Source organism: Lycium barbarum, chromosome 10 (genome assembly GCF_019175385.1).
Source record: "Lycium barbarum isolate Lr01 chromosome 10, ASM1917538v2, whole genome shotgun sequence".
In the NCBI taxonomy this organism is placed as follows: domain Eukaryota; kingdom Viridiplantae; phylum Streptophyta; class Magnoliopsida; order Solanales; family Solanaceae; genus Lycium; species Lycium barbarum.
In genome coordinates, this window is record NC_083346.1 from 37,938,941 (window position 1) to 37,962,485 (window position 23,545).

General features: G+C 37.7%; 1 protein-coding gene across 1 annotated transcript; it reads left to right on the top strand.

Moving 5' to 3' along the window:
- The first annotated feature begins 8,939 nt into the window (after positions 1 to 8,939).
- LOC132612944 (uncharacterized) lies at positions 8,940 to 10,219 on the top strand. Its single transcript, XM_060327013.1, has 3 exons — positions 8,940 to 9,305; positions 9,450 to 9,644; positions 9,695 to 10,219. The coding sequence occupies exons 1-3, from the start codon at positions 8,940 to 8,942 to the stop codon at positions 10,217 to 10,219; spliced, it is 1,086 nt and encodes a 361-aa protein (XP_060182996.1).
- Positions 10,220 to 23,545: the final 13,326 nt, after the last annotated feature.

The following is a 23,545-nucleotide window of genomic DNA, read 5'->3' on the forward strand; positions in this document are numbered from 1 at the left end:
AAGAAGGAAGCTACAGAAGCTTGATAGGATGTTTGATGTATCTTACAACAATAAGGCCGGATATATTGTATGCCGTAAGTGTTCTATCTAGATTTCTGAATTCTCCTAGTGAATTGCATATGAAAGCTGCCAAAAGAGTGCTAAGATATGTCAAAGGAACAAAGGATTATGGAGTCAGATTTAGCAAGTGCCAGATGTCAAACTTCAAGGATTTTCTGACAGTGATTGGGCTGGTTCTGTTGAAGATATGAGAAGTATCTCAGGGTACTGTTTTAGTTTTGGCTCAGGATGCTTTTCTTGGTGTTCGAAAAAGCAAGAAAGTGTTCCTCAATCAACTGCCGAGGCAGAATTTATTGCTGCTACAGCTGCTGTCAATCAAGCTTTATGGATAAAGAAAATCTTGTGTGATCTTGGTCTGGGTATTAAGGAAAGCGCTGAGGTATTTGTGGAAAACCAAGATGCTATTGCTATTTCTCACAATCCAGTGTTTCATGGAAAGACCAAACATTTCAATGTGAAGCTATATTTTCGTAGAGAAGTGCAAAAGAATTGTCTAGTGAATCTGGTATATTGCAAAACGGAAGAGCAGCTGGCTGATATTTTTACAAAAGCTCTTCCAGTGAGCAAGTTTGAGTTCTTGAGAATAAAACTTGGGATTTGCAGCTCTTGATGCAAGGAGTAGTGTTGAAATCTGCCTCATGAGCTGTTAATTGATGCTGAGTTGGCATGATGACATAGCTGCTGATGTATTTTTTATTTGCAGAAGATATTATATATTTTCTGGATAAGTTTTAGTTGTTAATTTCCTATTCTTTAGGCATGTAGCTGTTGATAGATTAGTTCCTATTTATTAGGAAGTTCTGGTTCAGTCCGTTACTGCAAATTTGTTAGGATTTCTTTGTATTTAAACTTCTATTCATTAACTCAATAACATCTCTCTCCTTTTCTTCAATCGTTACTTTTCTTCTTCTTCTATTAAACACTATCAATGGTGCAGATAATTCTGTCCCAAAATTAGTTTAGCACATTTTTGCAACATAAGTTTTACTCTCCAATCATTATGGTTGCTGCCAATAAATCTTCCGACCCTATTGAACAACACATCGGTTGTCCTATTTTATATATCAAACAAAATAAAAGAGTAACAAATTACTATCCAAACTATTTGGTCTTCACAATTTAAACATGTTTTCATTCAAAATTTTAGGATGATGTTGATTATATTTTAAAGATGTTCACAGTTGAAAAATAAAGAAGGCAATAAGCACTAGCACAACTCTCTCCTACCAAGACAACCAAATGGCAGCATATTAATAAATGATGTTATCAGGTCACACTTGCAAATAAAATAAAATTGAGAGCAATTGTGTCAAAATTAAGCCAAAATACTCAGATGTACCAGCCATAACAAAAGGGATGGATTAAAATGTCCTTGCTTAATGCAGTGAAAATGAATGCATATCAACCATATAGTTATAAGCTGAAGATTCAAGAAAATTACTGGCAGTGTAATATATGATCCTCACTTGTTTAGAAATAGAATAAACTGAAAATACAATTGACAGGGCTAGAGTTTAATAAAGAAGGAATATTTTTGAAATCTTGTGAGTTTAAACATATCTTACCACCAATAAGATAGCCAATTTTGTAAAATAATTGCATCATTGATCTAGAATTGTGAGAAGATGTAGGATGAAAATAGACTAATTTTGCTATCGCTTTTCTAGCAACTAACTGGTTGCCTCATCTCAAGCATGTTAGACTACTAAAATGATATGATTTGGAATGACTCAAGTACTGAAGCTTCTCCAAGGACTTATACTAGAAGCGGAGGGAAGGATTTCAAGCTATGGAAGATAGCATGGAGGAAGAATTCACGAGCCAAGGCCCGAAGCTTGCCTCTTAGAGCAACCACAATTGCAAGATTGGGTGGTTAAAGGCCGGAAGGTGGCTATTTACGCAAACGGACTGATTTTCAAAAAACAAGCCATCATCCAAGAAGACCAAACAAGGCCCTTACTTCATTAAGGGTATTTTTGTAATAAGCTAGTTTAGTCTTCTTTAGCCTAGTAGTATAAATACTATACTTAGCCATTTCATTAAGATTAGATTGGATGAATTATGAATTGAGAATACTCTTTAGAGTGAGAGTTTGTTTAGTTAGGTAGCTATAGAGTTAGTGATAGTTATAGTTCATCATAGGTGGATTCCTTTGTTGGCTATGAAGCAATTTCCATTGATATTCATATGAGAGTTGCTTATTTGTGGATTTCAAGTTTGTGACTCTTGATTGGATTTCAAATAGTATAGGTTCCTTGATTGATTTCCAATTGGGAGGGTTTGGGTTTAATATACTCAAGTTTGCCCATAGAATTCATTATGAAGTGGCTCTTGCTTCTATCCTTCTCTTCTCATCTAAAAATTATTTACTTCTCATCTTTGGTTTCATCTTTATCTTTCAAATTCCAAGTTTAGGTTAGCTTCCTAGAGTTTCGGTTGTAGGAATCGTATCATTTGATATCAGAGCTTAGGCTTAAGGATTGTTCCTACAATTCTTAATCCTAGGTTCATCTTATTTTGAAAAATAAAAAATCTGAAAAATTCGAAAAATCCCAAAAAGAATTGTTGTTGTGGTTTGATTTTAGTGTTTTTGAGGGAAAAGTGTAGAGGCTCTCAACGTAAACCCTAAAAAACAATCCCTAAACCCTATTATTTGTCGTCAGCATGGCTACGGCCACCGCCGGTGCATGGCCACCCCTACCTGGGGTGACCAGCATCGGCTTCCAGCAGAACCACCACCGAAACATCTATATGCCCAGATATTAAACCCTTTGATTGAAACAGCCACTATAAAACCTAACCCAAACCCTATTTAAGAGAAACCTCTAACGTATGTGCATGGCGAGTGTTATACCCCATTTAAACGGGTTAAAATAGGAGTACAACATATTGGTGATTCCTATTTTATTTATTTTAAGGAGTCGCCACCTAATTAATTTTAAAGGTGAATTAGGGAACCTAATTATTAACTAAAGTAAGCTAATTAAACCCCGTTAATGGTCTGCTTAAATCTTAATTCTAGGTAAGGGTTCTAGTTATCCTAAAGGGAAGGGGTTAGGCATCCTCTAGGATCCGTAACTACGGTTATCCGACCAAACTTAGGTTAATTAATTAAGGTTAAATAAGATACTTAAAGTTTAAGAAAATGGCTTATAATATCACTAAGGTTTTAAAGGAAAATATAATAACACTGTTTAAAATAAGATTTTTAAAAAAATATGCTAAGGCTTTAAATAAAAATGCTATTTAAAACAAGACTCGTAGGATAATTCGCACAAAAAGAGACTTCAAACGCTATTTAAAATAAACTATAAATATCGCTAAGCTTTAAATGATAATTTTATTTTGAGACTTGCAAAATATAATGATTTGCATATAAATAGAAGCTTTTAAGAGAAGGTCTAGCCAATTCAAACTTGGGATAAAATTACATTATATGAGTGTAGAAAATCTAGACTTATTTTATAAGTAGAATGTAAAAGGTGATGAGTTCTCTTTCTCTTTTTACTAACTTTTATTTAGCCATATTCAGCTAAAATATGTATAATCGGATCAATCTAAAATATTTATAAATATAACTTGGATTAATACTTATATATTAGGGACGTTTGAAATTTTAGGATAGTAAAATAAAACACAATTCTTTTAATTCAAAATATGTAATCATGCTATTTTGAAAATCAATTATTCGGAAAGTAAATACTAAGATATTATAAATAACTTTAATATAAAAAGAAGAAAACGAAACTTATGGAATTAATTGTTGGTTTTCCTCAAATTAACTACCCATTACTAAAACTAAACCCTTTAATTTCACTAAGGTTCATCTAGATTATCAAAACAAAAATAAAACAAAGGGTTAGTCGTATAATATAAATTAACAACGCAAAAATAAAAGTAGAAGCATAATCAAATGGGTTCAGCCCATTTTCTAGAACTGCTGCGGATCGGCTGCTGTTGTTGGGCTTCGGCCTAAAAAAATTTTCTTTTTTTTTCTTCTTTTTTTTAGGTACTGCGGACTGGACTGGACAGAGACGACTTGAGCGAGATTATGTTGGGCTTTTAGCCCAACTCCGAATGCGGGAGAAGAACGAGTCTCTCGGACTCGTATGCGGTAGTCATGCATAAAAAGAAAGATAAGGATTAGTATCTAATCAATGAATAAAGTTAAACATGTAACACATAAATTCAAAGCAGATCAGTAGATTATGTATATACTATGTATATTTAAGTATACATAGTATATACACTCGTATATATGCTTCACCTATTGGAATACCTACTACACATGAATTCGGAAATGAACATAACCAAATTGAAATGAAACTGGACTGGAGAAGGAAACAGTTGTCAAACTTAAATAATACCAAGACTGAAACTAACCTTCCTAACTCATTAAAATAAATAAATTAGAAGATGCGACAAATAAAAAAAACGATTACGATATTTGATTAGTTTTACACTACTAGCAGTGATCTTCAACTATTATACATTCATAATTTCTAGTTTCATGCATGTCTTATCAACAGTAACAACGACCTTTGACTGGGGAAGATACATCCACCAGTTCTACTTTTTTATTCTACTAGAAACCAAATAAAATAGGAAATAGCATTTCTCGACAGAAGCAAGAGGGGTGTTTTCCAACAATGGATTAACAAATACCAAAATTTCAAGTTTGGACAGGACATCTGGAGAAAATAAGCATTAGGCAGGTTCATGTGATGCTTTTAAGGGTAACGACTATATGCAAGAATGAAGAATAGACTCAGATTCAGTAAAAGGGAAACATAAGAGCATGCGACTAAGCATATTGTCACATAGGCAGTCAAAGATAGACCATAGGCAGTTTCAAACATTTAAATTAAGTTTGCAGAGGGCATAGGATCTCCGATAACGCTTAGTGGGACAGTAGTGATTAAAACAGGTAAAACAGGGTATGTCGAGGCAGTTCCAGGCAAGTAGAGCAGGAAAACCATTTCTTTCAAAGTTACAGATAGTTGTAAAAGACTCAGGATCACATTACCTAAACAAAGTCAGTTTTATGACTTAAGATTTCAACAAGAAATTCAACACTAGTCCATGTTCCAGTCAAGGGAGGGTCAATAATCCATTTTTATGCAAGCCCAGAAATTGTAATCTATCCTCTTTGTACTGATTTAAGCCCTTTACATGTTCGCAAAGTTAAACACAACAAACATCATTGGCAAAGCCTACTTGGTTTCTTCAATCCATTAATCTCTATATTATTAACCTCTTAGCATATACAAGAAATTATGTAAGCCATAGACGACCATGCAAACCTCTTAAACAAGTTCTTAACTTAAACATAAGACATAAAAAACATCATATCTTGCTGCCAAACAATCAATAATCTTCATGCTATTCTCAAATTACTCGACTGCAAACCTAATGCACCCGGTCATATTCGACCTAATAGACTATGACACATAAGACATACAATGCTAAAACTGACCTATCATACTAAAATAGGTCTAACCACTAAGCAAAATCAAGGCATAGGCATTTCATCCAGTCACCACAGCATACAACATGCTTCACAAATTCCAAACTGAACTAACATAATAATATGCTAAATCATGCGGACCATAAACTAACGTTAACACATAACAATTAAGAAGCTAAAATGCGAAAGATGAAAAATAAACAGAAGGGAATTAACGCACCTTCTTCGGGTGCAGCGAAGTGAGGCGAAGGTCTCGATATCCGCTAGAGCACCATACTCCAAATTTGTATAGATCTGAATCAATACCCAAGGGGTAAAAGCAAACAGAAATGATTCAGTATATTTTTTTATATCCAGAAAAATTGCGAATGCTAAAGATCGATATTTTCTTAGAGAAATTTGGGCGGCTGAAAACTTCTTTTTTTTTTAGGAACTTTGTGCGGCTCTGAACCCCTGAACTCACTCCCGAAAAGGATTATTTATAGGGAATTTCTAGGGTTTTGCTAGGGTTTCAAAAATGGGCGGGATTTTGAATTGAGATCCGTTCAAATTTATAGGTACTTTGACCTACTCAAGATCAGAAAGAAAAAGGGAACTAGACAAAAACCATAAAAGATTTGTACTCGAAAGTAAAAACAAAAAGGCCGATGAAGACATCAAATTTACCCTCACAAAGGGACGAAGCCCATTAAAGTTTTCAGATCGAAGACGAGAAGGAACGAAGAAGACAAAACCTTTAATAGTTGAATCTGGATCGGGGAAGGATGAACCATTAATATCCTTCCCCCAAATGACCATGCATGGTCTGATAGGGGTGAAAGATCTCTGCGGACTTGCTATTTCCGTCGACGAAGAGAGAGGGGTGAGGAGAGAGAGGAGCGGGGAAGAGAGAGAGGGAGAAGAGCGATGGGGTGTCGCGGCTGAAGATGAAGAGAGGAATTAGGTATTAGGGCTGGATCCAAGAAAAGATGGACTGGGCCGGGTCAGCTTAAGAGCTAATGGGCTGATCTTCAACCGGGTGTGGGCTGGGTATTATTTTAGTGATAATAGGCTGGTCCGAAAATATTTATGGGCTGATTGGGACGGATGGACCCAAAATTATATTTTCTTTTTGTGCTATTTTGGGCTTTTAAATTTGCACAAAAGATCTGTTTTAAATGACTATATATTAACGCGCGCTAAATATTATCTAGTATAAAAATATGTAATTATTAGTGCTCAGATAAAAATCATATAACGTCATAATAGCCGTGCAATAATATTTTTTAAGGTTCTAGTAAATAAACACTATTATTAAATTGCGCAAAATAAATGCGATGCGTGTGCATAAGCTGGTAAAAATGCTGAAATGACAAAAATGCGAATTATAATAATACTGGTAACAAAATAATAATAATGATAATAATAATAATACTAATACTAATACTAATAATAATAATAATAATAATAATAATAATAATAATAATAATAATAATAACAATAATGATAATAGTGGTAGTAATAACGGTAATAAATAAAAGATAATGACGGTAGTGACTACAACAGGATAATGAAACGCCGGTATTTATAAAAGTTAATAATTGTAGTAAAGTATAAATATTTATTTTTTAAGTTGCCAAAAATATTAGAAGTGTAAATAGATATTTTGGAAGAGAGGCGGGACAAAATTGGGTGTCAACAGCGAGCCCATGGTGTTGTGGGATGAAGCGGAAGTGAATGCAATGATAATACAAGAGAAGCTTCAATACACAGTGATAGGTAAGTTCTCATATGGATGTCCTGAACTTGGAGAACTACGCAAAATAATCCCTCTTCAATGCGAGATAAAATCTGAGTGCCCCATTGGATATTTGTGTGAACGACATCTTCTCCTCAGATTATCATCCATGGAAGACTATATTCATGTGATGTCCAAACCTGTGTACTACTTGAAGGCTAAGGATGGTTTCTACCAGATGAGAGTGCAAAAATGGGAACCTTGGTTCCATCCGGAATATGAACCCTCGACTGCCCTTGCCTGGATATCTTTTCCTTCATTAGCTCGTAACTTTTTTGTGAAGGAGTCTCTTTTTACAATGGCTAAAATAGTAGGGAAACCTTTACATGTTGATATGGAAACAAAGAACAAGTCTATACCTAGTTGTGCAAAGGTGAAGGTAGAGGTTGATTTGTTAAAAGACTTCCCTAAAAGAATTAATGTTGGTATGAAAAGGTCGGGCACTGGAGAGATCATTGCAAACTGGATTGATATTAAATATGATTACATGCCAAAGTATTGTAAATCATGCAGACTACAAGGTCACAATGAGAAGGAATTCTTTGTACTTCATCCAGATTTAAAACCAACAAAGGAGAGTAAGGATGAAGAACATGCAGAGACAAGTTTTACTGATGCAAATATGAAACAAAATGGGCAGGTTGCAAAGGATTCTACATGCACAAATTTTGTGTTAGATAAAGGGAAGAAAGCAATGAATAATGAAGTACTAGCAAAAGGTACCTGGAATCATGGCAAGAGGAAGAATGAAAGGGCACAGAAGAGGAAACAGGAGAATATGAACAAGAAGGTGGAGCATGAAGGAGTGATTAATGGTTGGGGGATAGTAAAGGATAAAAGAATCAATAATTCTCAGGCTGATGATGCTGGTAAGGATGTGCAAATTAATAATTCTTTTACAGTCCTTGATGAACAAAATGAGAAGGAAATCAACTTGGAGAAAATGGAGAAACAAGACAGAGAAAATTCTGAAGCAGAAAAATAATCAACAAAACCTTGGGTAGAAAAATCTTTTGGTAAGCAAGCAAAAACTAGTGTTCTTGCTGAAGATCAAGTGGAACTGTCAGAAAGTATGTAGCAAAATCAGAAGGAGGTTCTAATAGTTGATGAAGATGGAAGTAATGGCTCAAAGATCAATGAGGGAGGAGACAATACTGAGCAACTAAGAGATCAGGTCATCAATAATACTACAGTCACGATTAATACAGAAGTAGTAGAGACAGATGGAAAGCCTGCAGAATCAGTAGAGGGGCAAGAGGAAAATGGGCAAAGTATTAGCATAAGCCAGGAAGCAGTGGTGGAAAAGGGTGAACATGATAAGTGGAAAGAGGACAAGACAGAAGAAGAGGGAACTGAGAAGAAATCCTTAGATATAAGTCCTAGTAGTCATCCAAAGGAGCCTGGTGGATCAGTCCCAAAGACTCCAAAAAGTAATCCCCCTCAGGAAATAAAAGATCAGGAGCTTAAGGAAGATTTGCTCAATTTTCAAATTGATTAGGTGTCAAGAGCAGCAGATCCCTCTCCTAGACAGACAAGGCAAATGAGAAACTCAAAAGTAAAAGGAGGAAAGAAGGAAGTTGTTCCCCCTGTCAAACTATTATCAAAGAGGCAGGTAGCCTCCAAATAATCTTAATCATGATGAATAAGCTCTTATTGTGGAACATCAGATCAGTTAATACTCAGCAATCCTTTGAGAGATTAACTAATCTGAATAGAAGAAACAGATACAGTATTATTGGTCTGATGGAACCATTTGAAGATGCTGAACAAGTAGAAATATTTAGAAGGAAGTTAGGTATGGAAACAACTTTTGTCAATATCTCAGGCAAAATCTGGTTATTCCTCTCAGAGGATGTACAGGGTTCGGTGGAGATAGACAATGAACAACTGATTACTTTGAAGCTGTTTCACCAAATTTTAAACTGTAATATAGTATTAACAGTAGTGTATGCCTCTTGTGATGTTGGAGAAAGAAGAATGCTTTGGGATTCCATTAGCCAGGTTTCTAATCTTTTTGATTTACCTTAGCTGGTGGGAGGTGACTTCAATGTCATATCTACAAAAGAGGAAAAATTAGGAGGTTTACCAGTCTTGTATAATAAGGTAGCAGATTTCAATCATTGTCTCAGCAGTTGTGGTCTACAGGATCTTGGATATGTAGGTAGCACATATACACGGTGGAATGGAAGAGCTGAAGAAGCATGCATTTTTAAAAGATTGGACAAGATGGTTTGTAATGATAAATTGCTAGATGTAATGCCCACCATGAAGGTAACTCATCTGATAAAAAAGGGATCTGATCATTCTCCTTTGGAGCTTGAGTTCTCCACAACTACTCAGGTGATCATAAAGCCTTTTAGGTTCTTGAATTTTTGGGTCCAAATTGAGAGTTTCCAGGAGGTTATCAAGCAACACTGTGTATAGATTTTGGAGGAAATCCATTTACCGAGTTTCATCACAAGCTCAAAAAGGTGAAGAATGCATTGAGAATTTGGAGTAAGAACACAGATGGCAATATTTTTCAGCAAATTGCATCACTGGAAGAGGTAATAAAAGTCCACGAGGAGCAGTTTGAATCATCTCCAATAGTACAGAATAGAGAGAGACTACATGGGGTACAGGCAGACCTTAGTAGATTCTTACAGTTGGAAGAACTGTTTTGGAAACAAAAGTCAGGACTAACATGGTTTCAAGATGGAGATAGAAACTCGAAGTTCTTCCATACCTATGTAAAAGGGAGGAGAAAGAAGCTCAGAGTGGATAATATCCAAGATGCTAATGGAAATTGGCTAACCAATCAAGAGGAGATCTCACAAGAAGCAGTCAGATGTTATCAGAAGCAGTTTGAAGAAGATAGAATTCCTTCTAAGTTTGGTTTACTAAAGAATATCCCTAGCCTAGTCACAGAAGTTTAGAATCATACCATGGAGATGCTACCAAATGAAGAAGAAGTCAAAGAAGCTGTTTTTGCCTTGAATGGAGAAAGTGCCTGTGGTCCTGATGGATTCACAGGATTGTTCTTTCAATCATGTTGGGAGTGGATATGGTGAAGGCATTCTTTGTGGGGCAAGAATTACCAAGATTCATCACTTATACAAATCTGATTCTTATCCCTAAGAAAGAGCAGGTGCAAAGTTTCTCAGATCTGAGACCAATCAGTCTCAACAATTTTACAAACAAAATCATCTCAAGGGTACTGCATGAAAGATTAGTAAAACTGCTACAATGTTTGATTTCTAAGAATCAATCAGCTTTTGTGAAGGGAAGGAGTATCACGGAGAATGCACTACTCACACAGGAGATTGTCAGAGATATAAGCAAGAGAACTAAAACAACAAATGTGGTTGTTAATTTGGATATGACCAAGGCATATGATAGAGTCTCTTGGCTCTTCCTCTCCAAAGTGCTGAGGAAATTTGGTTTTAGTGAGATGCTAAGTGACATGGTGTTCAGGATACTATCAAACAACTGGTATTCAGTTCTCTTGAATGGGCAAGAACATGGTTTTTTCAAGTCATCAAGGGGAGTTAAACAAGGTGATCCTCTATCCCCCACCCTTTTCATCTTAGATGCTGAGGCATTATCAAGGGGACTAAATGCATTGTATAAAAAACCAAGGTTTGTGGAGTATGGTATGCCAAAATGGAGTCCAAGAATTAATCATTTATCATATGCTGATGACACAATTCTCTTTGTCTCTGCTGACCAATATTCAGTAAAACTGATGATGAGAGTGTTAAATAGATATGAGAAGGTATCAGGTCAGTTGGTAAATTTGAATAAGAGTGCCTTCTATGTTCATGAAAAGGTGCAGAGTGGTTTGGTTTCAACGTTGAAACAAATCACAGGAATTACGCAAGGCCTCTTTCCATTCACATATCTTGGCTACCCAATTTTCTACAGTAGGAACAAAATTTCATATTATGGCAAAGTTGTGAAAAAGATTGCCAAAAGGGTGAATGCATGGCAAGGGAGACTATTGTCATATGGTGGAAGAGCAACACTAATATCTCATGTATTACAAAGCATGCCTGTATACCTATTATCAGGACTGAACCCTCCAAAGGGTGTGATCAGACAAATGCATTGTATTTTCTCAAGGTTTTTCTAGTCAAACACTGGTGACAAGAAAAGTGTACATTGGGTCAAATGGGAAACACTGTCATTGCCTAAATATAAAGGTGGACCGGGGTTCAGATCATTATTTGAAGTGTCAAATGCCCTCTTTTGTACACTATGGTGGAATCTCAGAACAAAGCCTTTATTGTGGAGTTCTTTCATGATAAACAAATACTGCAAAAAGCTTCATCCTGTGATTGCACAAGCTAAAGGGGCATCCCCTATCTGGAGAAAGTTGGTAATAGTAAGGGAACTGGTGGAGCATCAGATATGGTGGCAAGTGAATAAAGGGGATTCTAGCTTCTGGTTTGATAGCTGGACAAATATTGGTGCATTATATCATGTCCTACCTGAGGGTAGTTTGGAGGAGGACATAGAAGTTCAGAATTTTGCTAGTACAGAAGGATGGAATGCACAGGTTTTAATTCAATATATACCTAAAGAGTATGTGAAGCAAGTGCTAGAGACTATTCCCCCTCCTCAAGTAACAGATGAACTAGACAAAAGATGGTGGTTACTGGAAAAAAATGGAAGATTCCCAGTCAAAAGTGCTTGGGAGTATGTGAGGCATAGAGAAGTGAAAATGGATATCTATAATCAGATGTGGAGGAAGCATCTTCCATTTAAGTTTTCATTCACACTTTGGAGAGCCTAGAGATATAAAATGCCAGTTGATGATGTAATTTGCAGAAGAGGAATACAATTGACTTCAAAATACTGGTTTTGCACAGAACCAAAACAAGAAATAACGTCACATCTTTTTCTAACCTCTCCTACAGCCTCAAAACTGTGGAGAATGTTTGCTAATTTTGCAGGTATTCAACTGGTGGGACATCATATTCCATATAGGATATCTAAGTGGTGGACAAAGAGCTACAGATCCATCCTGAGGCCTACAATTCATGCAATCCCTGCAATCATAACCTGGAGTCCATGGAGGAGAAGAAACATCATTAAACATGGGGGTGCCATGGGATTCAGTGGTCTAATCTATCAGATCAACAGATATCTTTGGCAATTACTGCAAACAACTTATCCTAAACTGCAGACCTTTCCATCAAACTTACCTGCTATAATTTAGTACTTGGAAGAGATCAGGCTTAGAATGAGGTATCAGTTCATCTATTTGGATGCACCCCCTGATGGTTTGATAAAATGCAATACAGATGGTGCAAGTAAGGCAATCCAGGGAGGAGTTCATATGGCTACTGCTTGAGGAACTCATTTGGGTGATCTGATATATGCAGAAGGAAAGGAGATTCATGAGACAACTAATATGGAAGCTGAAGCTGTAGCAATCAAAGAGGCTATCTATCATTGTATGGCAAATAACATACAGGAGGTACTAGTTGAGACAGACTCCATGGTGATGAAGAATATCATAGAAGGAACCTGGGAAATTCCATGGCATTTTATTGTAATAGTAGAAGACATCAAACATCTGATAACAATGTGTGAGGTTAAGTTTCAACATGTCAAGAGGGAGGGAAATAGTCTAGCATATTATATTGCAAATCAAGCCATTCTGCTGGGATCAGTAGAATATAAGCAATACACAAATCTTCCTTCTCAAGGTAGAAGACTGCTGAATCTAGACAAACAACATTATCCAAATATCAGATTAAGAACTTTGAAGTTAGGATGATCAGAGGTAATGCAACTGCAGCTGGAGCTTGGATAATTCTTATTATTCTACAGCATCAGCAACATCAGGCAGCATAGATGGAAATTTTGTACATAGGAGGCAAATATCATTACAATATTTCAAGGATGCAACAAGCTCAACAATCCTATTTCCTTGCAATTTTTGGACCTTTCTTTTTTACTATTTTTGTTCTTCCTTTATTTTTGCCTATTTTGGCTTTTCTGGATCTTTGTACTTCTACTTTTATTTGATGATTAATAAAACAAATCAATAGGCATGTCCTATTGATATATTTGATAAAAAAAAGTGTTTTTGAGGCTAGATTTTGAGTTCATTGAGGTAGATAACATTAAATTGGAAGTTTGAAGTTGTTTGAGTGGGTTTTGAAGTTTTCACCATTGGAGCTTCATCCAAGATTAAAGAACTCAAAATTTGGGTTTGGTGATTGAGGAAAAATTGGAGCTAAATTGGTAGTGGGCTTTGTTCTCCAAGTCAAGAGGAGCTTAGATCTGAAAATTCGAGTAAAAATTAGTTGATTTGGCCCTAGATTGCATTTGGGTGCTCTTGGTGTTCATAAGAACCTTCATAGATTCATATTGGAGGAAAAGACCAAAAAGGAAGGTTTGATTCAAAAAATTCCAAGTACAAGTGAAAAGTTGTTTGTTGGGCTCAAAAGGGTAACTACTATCACGACCCAAATCGGAAGGCCATGACGGGCACCCAGGCCCTACCTGCCAAGCATCGCTAATCATACTTTCATATCATAATCATAAACAATGGATCTCGAGGGTCATCAGATGGAAATCTGCTAAATCATGAGAGAAATATGCTGAAAAAGGGATGAGCCCAAAAGACATACATACTATGCTGGACAAAACGGTGCTAGCTGACAAGGCCATCATGAAATACTCTACAACAAATATAGGCCGAGGGACTCATACAACGTCTAACTAATCCATGACTGTCTACGAGCCTCTACTGGAGTATAATACATAATAAGGTCGGGATAGGTCCCTGCCATACCCGCATGTACACAAAAGTATAACGTACCAAAAACACAACAGAAACTCTGGAACAAGAGGAGTGCTCCAATATCAGCTGAACAACAACCTACAGCGACAGATGGTCAACCTGTCTACCTGAACTTGCGGGCATGAAATGCAGTGCCCCAAGAAAAGGGATGTTAGTACGGACAAAGTACTGAGCATGTAAGGCATGAAAGTAACATAAAGAGACATAAAAGTACATAGGATAAAATGAATGCAACCTGTATGTCTGAACTGCCTCTGTGGGCCAATGATATACTATGCATGCATGCATAGGGGTCATACATATATATATATATATATGAGTATATAATGCCTATTAAGCCTCTGTGGGCAGCCCATCGTATCATATCGGCCTCTGTGGGCATCATCATCATCATGTGACCAGCTGATCAGGTGGTAGTGCGTATATAACACCGTCACCTTCCCCATACCCTATATATATATATATATATATATATATATATATATAATACATAATATACACGTATATAATGCCTGAGGGGTCATAGGTCCGTACACACACACACACATATATATGTATGTATGTATGTATGTATGTATGTATGCATGTATGTATGCATGTATGTATAATGCAATGCATGAATGTGATAAGAGTACATCCTAAACCTGTCGGAGTGACGTAAGATCGTTACACCTCCGAACATCATTATGAGATGACATTTTCATCAATGAGTGACTCTATGAATCATACTGAATCTGAAGAAAGACGTTTTGAACAATATTACTAGAACATGAATCAACATGGAGCACCCCTAGCTACTCAGAATGAATCATTATGGAGTAGCGTTACATTTACATTCCGTTCATAAATATCATGCCAAAAGAAGGAAAGTTAGCCTTAACATACCTCAAGTTGTCAACCAAAATCCTACAATGAAACTGTTGGCAATCTTCTTAGCCACTACTGCACACCTAACAGTCAACAACATAACAACAACGTCATATAAGTCTCTTTAATTCCACATCACCACTCACCTCAAGATTTATATCAAAACAAACCATTATGCTTTGTATACAACACTTACTGAAAAACTTGGGGAAATCATCCCTGAAGGTAAGTTCTAAACCATTATCTTGTTTATTTTCATTTTCCTTTTTAGTTTCCACGATAGTTCAAGTTCTAAAAATGGTGGGTTGAAGACCTAGAATTCTAAATCATGAAACCTTAGCTTGAATTGGTTATTATTGTTTAATTAACTGTTTATATCATCTAGAAGTGTAGATTAACATATTCTAGGGTTGAATTACTTGATAGTCTAAGAATCTATTTATGAGACTTAAGGTTTCACCTAAATTTAGGGGTTTTGACTAATTGATGAAATTGAAAGGTCTAATGTGATTAGAAACCCATGGATTGAAGGATTATGATTGTTGGGACTATAGGTAAGGTAATTTCACCCTTAATTTCTCGTTTTTCCCTCGTGACTTGTTAGGGTTATTTTGAGTAACCTTTCTCGAATTGATTTCTCGTTCGATTAGTTGGTTGTCGTGGTCATTTACTTACTTGCGATGTTATTTACTAGACTACCATCGTTCTGAGGCGCTTTGGAAACAAAAGGCTCGTGTGGAGTAGTTCGTGGCTCCTGTTCTGCATTCGAGGTAGGTTACGGCTTACCTTAGTTAGACTTTGATTAGCGAAACGTATATATTGTGTAAAATTGATGGGAGAAAGCATGATTAGGTCTTCAGACATGATGTCTGGTTGGATATTACCTAGGTTGGTATGACTTCAGACTATGTGGGCTTGTCGCCGTTATTTACGCTTGGTGATAGTGTATTTGTATTCGTACTGTGGTGATCTGGGATGGTATTCTATTAGTTTGGTTGATTATGGCTTGTTTCCCTGTTATTGTGATTAGGCTTGTTGTCTTAATTGCTATGTTGTGATACGTGTTGCACTCATTTCTCTTTTGTTGTGTCATTTATCATTGGAGAAAAGAAGGATAATGAGATTAGGCTTGAATTGTGTTGTATAATTATGATGTTATCACGCTACATTCTCATTTCACATGTATATTGATATCGAATTATGACTTGGAGCTGATGATGCTACCTGAGAAAATGGAGCACTTTGGTAACACAAGACTTAGTTGTGAGGTGTACTTGTTATATTTGGAAGTAAAGGGTGTCATAGAATCTTCATGTTGATTGAGATGGTTTGTATGATTCATTCCATGGTTGAGCTGATTTATCTAAGTCATGATATGTCTTATGGCATTGTGACTCGTAATTTCATTGGCATTTGATTTCATTGATTTATCATGCTTACTTTTGAGTTGGTGTTTCATATTGGGGTTCTAGACTTGAACCATATTTTGAATACCCATCTTGCATAAAATATATGTATATAAGGCACATCTGATAGGGGGTGAGGATGTGGCTTATCTTGTGATATATATATATATATATATATAAGGCACATCTGACAGCAGGTGAGGATGTGGCCTATCTTGTGAAATATATATAAGGCATATTTGACATGGGGTGAGGATCTGGCCCATTTGTGAACTCGTGATTCGAGTTTTGTTCTGGAGTGAGTGGACTCATGATCCGAGGTATATTCTGGAGCGAAAGGTATATGGACTTCGCGGGTCCCCCACGGGTCATGACTATTGAGCGAACAATGCCTTTAGCATGTGTGTACATGTTTGAGGTATTTGGACAGTGCATTACAATGCACAACATTGCATTTTATTCTGCGTCATCATATGGCTCTTCACGTCTGATCTAGTATGGTCTGTTCTTATCATTGTGGTGGCATAGATTGGATTATGGACTGGGTTAGATTGCAGAGTAGTGACTCTGCCTACGTTCAAAACTTGGTTTTGTGATTATCGTTTGAGATTATTGAGACTCGACAGACTTGTGGTTTAGAAGTTTCATCTTAGGTTGTGATCCGGTTATGGGATATTCTGTGACCTTGGTTTGGGTATTATGTGCCTATTTGCTTATCTTGTTGATTTTATGCTTATATGCGAGAACTAATCTTAGTCGACCTATGATGCTTACTTAGTACTTGTTGTTTGTACTGATGCTACTGTTGTTGTACTCTTCTTTGAGTGCAGAGTCTGTTACTAGTTTCAGTTCCCGTCTTCAAGGGTGATCCGAGTCTACTCGACAAAGATTCTAGGGTGAGCTTTTGGGCTAGATCTGCATTCGGAGACTCTTCTTGTATTTAATTGTCTACTTTGTATTCTTGAGACAGTATTGACATTTGGGATTTGTACTTCCTATCAGACTTGTATCTATGTAATAGTGGCTCCTGTACTAGTCAAGACCAGATTTTGGGGTTATTCTTACTTCTGCACTTATCATTTACATAATTTAAATCTGTTAGTTAAATCATTGTTTATTTCCGTATAATTCTTATATATGATTAAAATGATTTGGGAATGGTTTTCCTACCTGGGGGAACAGTGTAGGTGCCATCACGATTCACGAATTGGGTCGTGACAACAAGAAACTCGAAATGACCATATCTGGTCCTAAATGCTGTCTTCGGAATGTCCTTTTCTCTGACCCTGACCTGATGATAACCCGATCTCAAGTCTATCTTTGAAAAACATCTGGCACCCTGCGACTGATCAAATAAATCATCAATCCTCGGGAGCGGATACTCGTTCTTTATCGTCACCTTATTCAGCTGTCTGTAATCTATACACATTCGCAACGAGACATCTTTCTTCCTTACAAATAACATTGGTGCTCCCACTGCGACATACTAGGCCTAATAAAGCCTTTCTCGAGCAAATCTTTCAATTGCTCCTTCAATTCCTTCAGCTCAACAGGGGCCATCCTATAAGGGGGAAGAGATATAGGCTGAGTATCTGGTAGCACATCGATAGCAAAATCAATCTACCGCTCTGGCGGAATGCCTGGAAGTTCATCTTAAAATACATCTGGGAATTTATTAACCACCGGAACAGACTTAAGGGTGGGTGGTTCTGCTTCTACATCTCGGACTCGGAACAATCAGGTAAATACAACCCTTTGCGATCATTTCCTTAAGATAGGAAATAAACCTACCTCTTGCCAAAGCTATTACCTTTCCATTCCAGCATAGGCTCTCCTGTAAACTGGAACCGAACTATCTTTGTTCTGCAATCAACGTTAGCATAACAAGAAGCCAACCAGTCCATACCTATAATAACATCGAAATCCACCATGTCCAACTAAATCAAGGCCGCCACGGTATGACGATCGAAAATTATAACTACACAATTTTTGTATACTCGTCCAGTTACCACCAGATCTCCAACAAGTGTAGACACCTCAAAAGGCCTAATCTTTTGAGGTTCTATCCCAAAATTACCAGCAATAAAAGGAGTGACATATGATAAAGTAGAGCCTGGGTCTATCAATGCATACATGTCATGGGAGAAAACTGACAATATACCTGTAACAATGTCAGGAGACGACTCAAGATCCTGCCGATCAACCAATGCATAGATGCGGTTCTGAGGACCGCTCGAATTGGATGCTCCACCTCCGCCTCTACCACGACCAGCTGATGTCTAAGAGCCTTGCCCTATAGGGTGTACCAATGATGAGGAACCAACTGCAGATCCTGTCGGCCGAACTACCCCTCCACCACTTCTCGACGGACAATCTCGCACAATATGGCCTGGCTGACCGCAGGTGTAACACACATCTGAACCCAAACGACACTGTTCGCTGTGCAACTTACCACACTGAGAACATTATGGTAGAGATAGACTCATCTAGCTAAAATCACCTCTGAACTGGGAACTGGAAGCTCTGGAGCTCTGGCCTGGCCCAGAATAAGTGAGTCTATCAAACCTCGGTCTTGGAAACTGTGCAGGCGGACTAGCCACATAATAGACTGAATTCCTAGGAAACTGCTATCTATGACTAGCCCTAAACTCACCAAAATATCCAGAAGATATAGCCCTCTTGCTCTGACCCCTGTCATGCTCTCGATCATCATGCTACTGCTGCTTCTGCACCTCTAAACCCTGAGCATATGCCTGAACACGAAAGATATCCATAATCTCCTGAAGTGAGGCCGTCATGAAATCATTCATCAAATGCGGCCCAAGTACAATCACAAATCGGCGTACTCGATCCTCCATCTCAGCTACAGTTGTGGGAACATACTTGGCTAATGAGTTAAAGAGAAGACTGTACTCCCGAACACTCATATTCCCTAGCGTAAGTTCAAAAATCTATCAACTCGAGCCCGTCGGGCCTCCGCTGGCAAATAATGTCTAAAGAAAGCCTCTGTGGACTCTTGCCCATACTGTTGGGGGTGAATTATCCCCTCTAGACAACTCCAGGTTTCATACCACTGGACAACAACATCTCGCAAACAATAAGAAGACAACTCTACTGACTCAATTTCAGAAGCATGCATTACCCTCAATGTCCTCAGCATCCGATCTATAAAATTTTGTGGGTTCTCATCGGTTTTGATCCAAAGAATACTGGAGGATCCAAATTAATAAAGTCTCAAACCCTGGCACTAACAGCCTTGTCAACATAACCAGTACCCGTGCCCTGTCATTGAGCCTGAGTGGCTATTAACTGAGTCAATAACCGAACGGCATCTCGATCTCCTGGCTTGATGCATCATGTGGAGGAACTGGGGGTACTATAGCTGCAGCCCCTCTGGGATCTGCTGGGACGGAAGGGCTCTGAGAAGACTGAGATGGGGCCTCACCCTAATCCACATCTACTGGTGGAACCCTACTGGTACCCTCATCTATCGCAGCCTTACCTCTCTGGCTGGCTGAAACTCTCTTCGTCACAGGCATCACTGAAATCACAGTACGTTATTAGAAAAGAAATCCTGTTAGTACGGCTATAACACACGATCTAATATAAGAATGAAAGACAATCTTCCTAAATGCTTGCAGCCTCCTGTTTATAAGTGTGGTACATGCAGCCTCCTGTTTATAAGTGTGGTGCACAACACACCATAAAAAAGTCTCTGCTAGACACGGCTTGTGGACAACCCTAGGACACAACTGCTGTGATACCAAGTTTGTCACGACCCAAATCGGAGGGCCATGACGGGCACCCGAGCACTACCTGCTGAGCACCGCTAATCTTACTTCCATATCATAATCATAAAAAAAGAGTGGACCTCGCGGGTCATTAGATGAAAATATGCTAAATCATGAGAGAAATATGCTGAAAAAAGGATGAGCCCAAAAAGACATACTATATGACTATGTTGGACAAAACGGTACAAGCTGACAAGGCCGTCATGAGATACTATACAACAAAAATATAGGCCGAGGTTGCCATACAACGTCTAACTAACCCATGACTGTCTACAAGCCTCTACTGGAGTATAAGACATTATAAGGCTGGGACAGGGCCCCGCCATACCCGTATGTACACAAAAGTATAATGTACAAAAAACACAACAACAACTCCAGAACAAGAAGAGTGCTCCAGTATTAGCTGAACAACAACCTATAGGGGGGGATAATGTAACATCCCATAAATCTGTATAGAGTGTGAAAGCATTGTATGAGTCCTTTGGAACCTTATATGTTGGGTTACGTGCATGACTTTAGGCTAAAAACCCTAGAGAAGATGGTCAAAATGAAAATTCACTATAGTTTCACAAAAAAGAGGTTTGGCGGTCGTCCTTTGTACCGTCGATATATTCGACGCTCCATCTTTTGCACCGTAGAAAGTAAGTAAGAGAAAGTTGCTCACTGGAAATTTCATGACTTTGACGGAGCAGATCGACGCTCCGTCGATCAGATCGACGCTCCGTCGATCAGATCGGCGCTCCGTCGATCTGTTCGACGCTCCGTCGATCTGTTCGACGCTCCGTCATTTGTACCATAGAGTTGACCTAGCACAAAGACCATTCAATGGAGCAGATCGACGTTCCGTTGATCTGTTCGATGCTCCGTCGATCTGTTCGACGCTCCGTCGTTTGTACCGACGATTGTGCCTGATGGGTTTAAATTATATAACATGCAAAATTTTAGTTTTTCTTCCATTCTTTTCACTCTCAAAAACCCTAAGGACGAAAATATCTCTCTAAGGCTCCAACACTAAGGTAAGAACATCTTAATCATTGATTATCAATCCTAACACAAACCCATGATTCTTAACATGATTCTTGTGACTAAAACCTAGGGTTTGCAACACAATTCTTCCTAAAGTGATTCAAGCTAGGGTTTAGGTGTTCTTCACTAGAAAAGTGAATTGTTAAACCTTGTTTAACATACTAAGGTATGTCTTTCTTTTAAAAACCTCATCATGGATATATGTTTTCTTCTCAAAGGTTCTTTATTGAATAAAGAGGTGAACTTCTCATGCAAAACCCTAATTCATGTCTTTGTTTGTGGTTGGTGTGCGTGAGGGGACAAGCCCACATTAAACCTTGATTGTATTATCGTCTATATAGTATACGTATATGAAATCATAATCTTTTTCTTTTTTAAGAGATGATCAATGATGATGGTTAATTGTTGGTATTGATAATTTTACAAAGAAACTAAGACAAAGGAATCTTGTTTAAAGAAGTGGAAACATTTTCAAGATTATCTATGAAATTAAGGATTTTCGTAATGGCATAATTAACTTTAATGTTATTTGATGGTGTGACTACTTTGAGATAAATTGTGAGTCGGCTTCTATGCTATGAACTTTGTTGTTGTGTTTGGCCTAGCTACTCGGGAGGAAGGGTAGCCACTATGGATCCTAGTGTGATAATGCCTAGCCATTCGGGAGGAAGAGTATCCACTTCCAGGTTCACTACCTGGGGTGTGATTATGCCTAGCTATTCGAGAGGAAGGATAGCCACCTTTTAATTTCATATTCCGGTGTGGTGCACTGTGACAAGGGAACCTCTACGGTCACCCCTTCGATGTGCTTGATTCTTGGTCCTGTATTGGCATGTGTGATATTCTTATTTTCTCATGGAATTGTTGTTGTTAATTATGATCAATTGAAAGGCATATTTGAAGTTGTACCTTGACGAGAGGCCTTGTAATCGGTTTTGATAATTCTTATTTAGACACACAAATTGCATAACTGTTCTTACATTGCTTTCACATGATCTTCAAGACTGATTTCTTTATGCATTATGTACTCTATTTTATTATTACTGATTGCCCCCGAGGCACTCACTGAGTACGAAGTACTCAGGCATACCATTGTTGTTTTTGATGGTATGTTAGGTAACAGATAAGAGCAGGTTCTTGATACTCCAGGCGTTTAGGAAGGACTTGCTGTTGCTGCTAATTTGGTGAGCCCACACACTCATTCGTGGGACACCATATTTATTTATTTATTCATTCATTATATTAGTTTTCCGGGTTGTGTCCCGATGAGTCAGCCTATTATTTCTTTATCTTAGAAGCTCCCTAATATACATTTGTGGGTAGTTGTTGAATTATTGATTAACTCTTGGGCACGTTGTTACGTTTGACTAAGTATTTGATTAATAAAGACTTCCGCTAATTTAATTCTTATATTCATGATCTGTTTGCATTTATTTTATTAAACTGTTGGTGGCGAATGTTGAACCTGGAGGGTTCAAGTGTTATTATTGCATCATTTAGGTTCTTCCGGCGTTGTTAATGACGTCGGATGCCGGTCACGTCTAGGGTGGGTTTTGGGGTATGACAGTCAACCTATCTACCTGAACATACGGGCATAAAACGCAGCGTCCCCAGAAAAGGGACGTCAGTACGTACAAAGTACTGAGTATGTAAGACATGAAAGTAACATAAAGAGACATAAAAGTATAGGATAAAATGAATGCAACATGTATGTCTGAACTGCCTATGTGGGCCAATGATATAATGTGCATGCATGCATAGGGGTCATACATTTATATGCGTATATAACGCCTGTCAAGCCTCTGTGGGCATCCCATCGTATCATATCGGCCTCTATGGGCATCATTATCATCGTCATGTGACCAACTGATCAGGTGGTAGTGCGTATGTAACGATGTCATCTTCCCCATACCCCATATATATAAAATACATAATATACGCGTATATAACACCTGAGGGGTCATAGGTCTGTATACGTACATACATACATACATATATATATATATATATATATATATATATATATATATATATATATATATATATATATATATATATATATGGCCAAACCCATCGACAGACACCTATGGTCGTCTACTTCTTTCACTTGAGCACCTAAAGTGACCCTTGTTCCATTTAAACACTTTGGGTGGGTCATTCCTATTCCACTTAGAAACCTTTTGCACCGTTATCGGAGCAAAACCAACACCAAAGGGGGCGCCACCTAATTGCACATCCAACCAGCCCAAAAGCCCCAATTTTTAATGGTCAAAACTCCACGAATTTACAAATTATTGAATTTACAATTAAAATGAGTTGACACAATTTAATTGAGTTAGCACAACTTAAATGAGC